At 42.1% G+C, this 7,099-nt stretch overlaps 1 protein-coding gene across 1 annotated transcript in view; it reads left to right on the top strand.

Moving 5' to 3' along the window:
- The first annotated feature begins 6,600 nt into the window (after nt 1-6,600).
- The window catches only part of megf6 (multiple EGF like domains 6), a 360,806-nt gene continuing 360,307 nt past the window's right edge, over nt 6,601-7,099 (top strand). The window contains exons 1-2 of the mRNA XM_041204754.1: nt 6,601-6,614; nt 6,931-7,065. Of these exons, the coding sequence (XP_041060688.1) occupies nt 6,601-6,614; nt 6,931-7,065 (149 nt within the window). The remainder of the gene's footprint in view (nt 6,615-6,930; nt 7,066-7,099) is intronic.

The raw sequence follows: 7,099 nt of genomic DNA, 5'->3' as shown, positions 1-7,099 counted from the left end.
GACATTAGTGAACCAGATGGGTTTTTACAACAATCAACAATAGTTTCATGGTGATCATTAGACTTTTAATTCCAGACTTTTTTTTAATTGAATTCTTATTTCACCATCTGCTGTGGTGGGATTCAAACCCAGGTCCCCAGAGCATTACCCTTGGCCCCTGGATTACCTAGTCCAGTAACAATGTCACTACACCACCGCCACCCCATATTAGGGGCTTCTAAAACTAGGGAGCGTAACTGTAAGACAATCTCTACTAAATACAATAAGGAATTCAGGAGAATCTTTACCAGAGACTGGTTGCTACCATATAGAGTACAAAAGCAAAATGCTGCTGATGCTGGAAACCTGAAATAAAAACAGGACAAGCTGGAAATAAATACTCAGCAGGTCAGTCAGCATCCGTGGAGAAAAACAGAGTTTGTGCATTCAGGTTGATGACCTTTCAGTAGAACTGTCCTGATGAAAGGTCGTCGACCTGAAACATTACCACATGGAGTAGTTGAGGTGAATCGCATCAATGCTCTTCAGCAGAAGCTAAATAAGTACTTGAGTGGGAAGGAATATGCTGATCAATGAAGTAGGGTGGAAGGAGGCTTCTGCGAAGCATAGACACTGGTATAGACTGGGTTACGCAGTCTGTTTCTGTGCCGTAATTTCTATGTAATTCTGTGGAATGTTGTCAGGGTGCTGTGGATCACTGTAACACCCCATACCACAGAACATTACAGTGCAAGGATTTTTGCCCTGTTATGTTGATCAATTCACCATATGACACAGTTTGTATGGTTTTTATAAGCAGCTGCAGAAATATTTATTGTGGGTCTGTATGTGTATAACATTGATGGAGAAAAATAAACTGAGCTAAAGAGCGAAAGGACATGGATTTGTGCTTGCGATTTCCTCAATGATAGTTTGGCCACCTGGAGCAGAGAGGATGTGAGATGTAATGAGTAATTAGCAAATATGTTCCAAACTTGGGAAGGAATGTGAACTATGGAGGGCAGTACTCCCATGGCTGCCCTTGTGGAACACAAAAAAACTATATAAAAAATGGCAACAGCATATTCTTTGCAATCTTGTCTCTCAGTAACTGTGATGTGAATATGCACAGTATCTGAACTGCCATCTGTGAATGTTTGCAGCATTTCCTACTGGGAAAATTGAATGAGATTAATATCGCATTAATTCTGGGCTTCATAACTGAAGACATAAAGAACTCATTGTCTTTTGATGGTAAAATCATGGGATGGAAGGATCTGTCCTGTTATGTGAATGAAATAGGAGCAACCCGCCGGACTCGCCCCCTGCATTTATGAGGTCCACTGAAATACTAGGACTTGTGAGATGAGGTGCAGTTTGCATACTTCTCTACTACTGTTGAAGGACCATGCATAATGCTTGGCATCATGAAATAGTTGGTCACTGTTCTGCTCTTGCGATTGTCTGCAGAATGAATTTATGAGCTTAGCTGATGGGCCTTGGTGAGACCACACCTGGAGTATTGTGTGGAGTCTCCATCTCCTTACCTAAGAGAGGATATACTTGCCATAGAGGGAGGGCAGTGAAGGTTCACCAGACTGATTCCTGGGATGGCCGGATTGCCGTATGAGGAGAGATTGGGCCAACTAGGCCTGTATTCACTGGAGTTTAGAAGAATGAGAGGAGGTCTCATTGAAAACATGAAAAATTCTAACAGGGTTGGACAGATGTGATTACACTAGAGAGAATGCAGAGGAGATTTACCAGGATGTTGCCTGGGCTGGAGAGATTGGATAGACTGGGGTTATTTCCCTTGGAGCAGAGGAGATTGAAGGGGGACATGATTGAGTTATATAAAATTATGAGAGGCATAGATAGGGTAGGCAGGAAGGAACTTTTCCCCTTGGTGGAGGGATCAATAACTGTCCCAGATGGCATAGATTTAAGGTAATGGGCAGGAGGTTTAGAGGAGATGTGAGGAAGAATTTTTACACCCAGAGGGTGGTGGGAATCTGGAACTCCCTGCCTGAAAGGATGGCAGAGGCAGAAACCCTCATAACATTTAAGAAGTATTTGGATGTGCATTTGCGATGCCATGGCATACAAGGCTATAGGCCTAGTGCTGGAAAATGAGATTAGAATGTTTAGGTACTTGTTTGACCAGTGCAGACTCGATGGGCTGAAGGGCCTTTTTCTGTGCTGTAGCACTCTATGACAGTTAGCAGTGGGCAGAATAAAACAACAACTGCAAATAAGCAGATTTAATCACATGGAAATGAGCATCAGAAGGCCACCTTTCCCAAGTTGCCTTCACACATTTCTGTGCAGATGGTTACAAAGTTGTATTGGCAGAGGCCTGGCAAATTAGTGTGTCAAGTGGGAGGAGAAAAGAAATAGTGGGTGGAGTATGGGAGAACAGAGTGGGTGTTGCGGTGAGCTTTATTTTGCATGCCTGGGTTACACAACTGCTTTTAGTATTAAAAATTGAGTGTCCAAAAAATGTTCTGTTCCACACAGTAAAATGTCTACATGTTGGTGCTGATAAATCTTTCATCAATTTAACTGCAAAAGAAAAACAGGTTTTCAAAGTGAAAACTTTCCATTCGCTGAGTCTAGATAGTCTGAGTTGTTTTGGCAAAAGTAGTGACTTGTCACTGAATGAGTTTTAAGTGGGAAAACCTTGGGAGTGATGCATGTCTTAAATAATATGCATTATTCTAACAAATTCCATCACTGCACAAAACCATTTAAAATTTATCTGCTTGCAATATCTATATTTGTATAAAATTGAATTTTAATTCTGATTCAACTGAGGTCTTCAAGGGTTGCTTTCTTTCTTCCTATGCACTTCAAGTAGCATTAAAGATCTGTCCATCTTTAATCCAAACGTACATGTCATGTCCATCAGGTACATTTGCAACTGGATCCAGGAACATGACTCAGGTAACTTGGGACTGTGGGGAGTTGATCTGAACAAATGTATCGATAGATGGTGGGAATTTATTTATAGAATGTGAGTTGAACTACTTCACCATGGGAGAATTAAACATGTAGTTATCAGAACTGAAATCGTGTTCCAATTCTGCTGCATAAGAATCAGAATTTTTCAAAGGACAGAAAACATTATAAATTTTGCTCAGACCCCTAAATATTATTTTTCTGTTCATGGAAAAGTTAATCCAGTGTTCCCAATTTTCCAAGTCTGGGGCTGACTGATCTTTTGGTGCTTTGTGGTCCCACAAAATAACCTGCCACAAATGTGTACCGTATTACAAGGGATCTGTTTTTCTGCAGCCTTCTTTACTGTGGCCTTTTAAATGTAATCCTACATCATTACAATTGGAAGTAGAATTAAATGTATGCATACTACTAGATTGTGAAAGAATTTGACGGAGTGGATGTAAAGATGATCTTTTCATTTGCAATGGAGACCAGAACTAGGCGCCATAAATAAAAGATAAACCCAACAGGGAATGCAGGAGAAGCTTCTTTATCTATAGAGCGGTAAGAATGTAGAACTCGCTACACAGGAAATAATTGAAGTAAATAGCACAGATGTATTTAAGGAGAAGCTAGATAAATATATGAGGGAGGATTTAATAGAGGATCTGCTGCTAGGGCTAGATGTAGGAGGAGGGTGGATCAAAACACTGGTATGGATCTATTGGCCGAATGTCCTGTTCTTATGTTGTAAATAATATACAACACTACTAGATTGAGATAAAAACAAAAAAACTGCGGATGCTGGAAATCCAAAACAAAAACAGAATTACCTGGAAAAATTCAGCAGGTCTGGCAGCATCGGCGGAGAAGAAAAGAATTGACGTTTCGAGTCCTCATGACCCTTCGACAGAACTTGAGTTCGAGTCCAAGAAAGAGTTGAAATATAAGCTGGTTTAAGGTGTGTGTGTGGGGGGCGGAGAGAGAGAGAGAGAAGTGGAGGGGAGAAGTGCAGCTATGCCTGTCTCTTTATGGGGTATGTGGAACATTCCTTGTTGCAGTCCTACTCCGGCCCCCTTCCACAACTCTTTCTCCGGTACATCGATGATTACTTCGGTGCCGCTTCATGCTCTCGTCGGGACTTGGAAAAATTTATTAATTTTACTTCCAATCTCCACCCCTCCATCATTTTCACATGGCCCATCTCTGACACTTCCCTTCCCTTCCTTGACCTCTCTGTCTCAATCTCTGGTGATAGACTGTCCATCAATATCCATTACAAACCCACCGACTCCCACAGCTACCTCGACCACAGCTCCTCACACCCCGCTTCCTGTAAGGACTCCATCCCATTCTCTCAGTTCCTTCGCCTCCGTCGCATCTGTTCTGATGATGCTACCTTCAAAAACAGTTCCTCTGACATGTCCTCCTCCTTCCTTAACCGAGGTTTTCCACCCACGGTCGTTGACAGGGCCCTCAACCATGTCCGGCCCATCTCCCGTGCATCCGCCCTCACGCCTTCTCCTCCCTCCCAGAAACATGATAGGGTCCCCCTTGTCCTCACTTATCACCCCACCAGCCTCCGCATTCAAAGGATCATCCTCTGCCATTTCCGCCAACTCCAGCATGATGCCACCACCAAAAACATCTTCCCTTCACACCCCCTATCGGCATTCCGTAGGGATCGCTCCCTCCGGGACACCCTGGTCCACTCATCCATCACCCCCTACTCCTCAACCCCCTCCTATGGCACCACCCCATGCCCACGCAAAAGATGCAACACCTGCCCCTTCACTTCCTCTCTCCTCACCGTCCAAGGGCCCAAACACTCCTTTCAAGTGAAGCAGCATTTCACTTGCATTTCCCCCAACTTAGTCTACTGCATTCGTTGCTCCCAATGTGGTCTCCTCCACATTGGAGAGACCAAACGTAAACTGGGCGACCGCTTTGCAGAACACCTGCGGTCTGTCCACAAGAATGACCCAAACCTCCCTGTCGCTTGCCATTTTAACACTCCAACCTGCTGTCTTGCCCACATGTCTGTCCTTGGCTTGCTGCATTGTTCCAGTGAAGCCCAACGCAAACTGGAGGAACAACACCTTATCTTCCGACTAGGCACTTTACAGCCTTCCGGACTGAATATTGAATTCAACAACTTTAGGTTGTGAGCTCCCTCCCCCATCCCCACCCCCTTTCTGTTTCCCCCTTCCTTTTTTTTCCAATAAATTATATAGATTTTTCTTTTCCCACCTATTTCCATTATTTTTAAATATTTTAAAATCTTTTATGCTCTCCCCACCCCCACTAGAGCTATACCTTTAGTGCCCTACCATCCATTCTTAATTAGCACATTCGTTTAGATAATATCACCAACTTTAACACCTATGTGTTCTTTTGTTCTATTGTTGTTGACATCTTTTGATGATATGCTTCTATCACTGCTTGTTTGTCCCTACAACCACAACCCCCCCTCCACTTCTCTCTCTCTCTCTCTCTCCGCCCCCCACACACACACCTTAAACCAGCTTATATTTCAACTCTTTCTTGGACTCAAACTCAAGTTCTGTCGAAGGGTCATGAGGACTCGAAACGTCAACTCTTTTCTTCTCCGCCGATGCTGCCACTACTAGATTGTGAAATAGTAGGGAATACATGTGACAACTTGTCTCAGTGGAACATTCTCACCTCTGAGTCAGAATGCTGTACGTTCCCGCCCCACTCAAAACCTGAGCATATTATCTAGGCTGATGCTTAAGAATAGTTCTTAGTGAGTGTTTCAGTGCTGGAGGTGCTGCTTTTTGGATGAAACATTAAGCCCAGGCCCTATCTGCACTCTTAGATGAACTTGAAAGGCATTATCTGAAAAAGTGCAGGGGAATTTCCCAGTGTCCTGGACATCATTTATCCCTCAACCAGAATCATTTAAATAGATTTCCTGCTCATTTATCTCATTGCAATTTGTGGGCTCTTGCTTTGTCCAAACTGACTGCTGCGATTTCTAATTTACAATTTAATATGTTACAAGTATGCTTCAAAAGTACTTAATTGCAGATAAAGCATTTAAGATACTCAGAGCAGTGCTATATCAATGCAAATTTTACTAACATCTGTGGGGATGAAACTTCATACTTCATCATATATAAGTAGTCATTTATCAATTTGGAGGGAATTGTAGAACTATCTACAATCTTGTACCACTCTTCACAAATGGGATTTCTTGTATGCTAAAGGAATTTACTTTAGTTATCTTTGGGATAAGTCAAAGTATAACTTTCTATCAAACACCCATTTCTCAGGGAATTACTAGGGCTACCTGAAATTACTTGTATACAAGCTTGGTTGCAGTGAAGCCTTTGTTTATAGTAGCTTGCCAGACTGAAAGCTGAGTTAAAGGCAATAAGATTGCAAATAGAAGTGTAAACAAAGATTGTCAGGCATAACATCCCCACTAGATGGTGTAACCTCATCCACTGCCTTCATCAGTAATGTCAAATCGTTGCTTGATGGACTGTACTTGCTTCATCCTCCCTTGAGAAACAAGTGCTCCTTGGCTTGCAAAACAGGATGAGAGACCTTTCATAGATTACATATAATAAAAAACTTCCTGGAAGAGTTGAAAATAGTAAATGCCTAAAAAACGGACAACTAAATTTATCTCAGGCACAAGTTAGCTATTAAAAGATGGTAAGGAACAGGTACAAAAATCTTAAAATTACATCCCAGGCAAAAGATATAAAATATATTCCTTTTTCTGGGCATATTCTTCCTGATACCTTTTGTATAGAGAATTACTTTCCTTTGGGCTGTTACCTTTAATAAAAGAATATAAGTAAGACCAATGTATGGATTACAGGTTATAATTTAAAGAAGCTGTTCAGATTTTTTGCATTTAAATTAATGGACACTGGAAGAGAGGTTTAGAAATCACCAAAAATAAAATCTGTTAAACTCATCAAGGCATCCAGGTGATGTTGTGAACTGCTTCTATTAACCTGGACACATTTCTTGCAGGCCACATGTGTGCATGGAGCAGGAGCTGGCTATGGTGGGACACAGACAACCTTGTGTGCAGGCTTTCACACGGATGGTTAAAGTGTGGAAACAGGGATGTACTGCACAGCGGTGGTGTGTTGGGTATGAAAGGAGGTGAGTGAAATGTTAAATTGATAAGGACCTTGCA

This window comes from Carcharodon carcharias, chromosome 2 (assembly GCF_017639515.1).
Source record: "Carcharodon carcharias isolate sCarCar2 chromosome 2, sCarCar2.pri, whole genome shotgun sequence".
Lineage (NCBI taxonomy): Eukaryota > Metazoa > Chordata > Chondrichthyes > Lamniformes > Lamnidae > Carcharodon > Carcharodon carcharias.
Note: the sequence above shows the minus strand (reverse complement) of the source record. Positions and strands in the feature narration are given on the sequence as shown.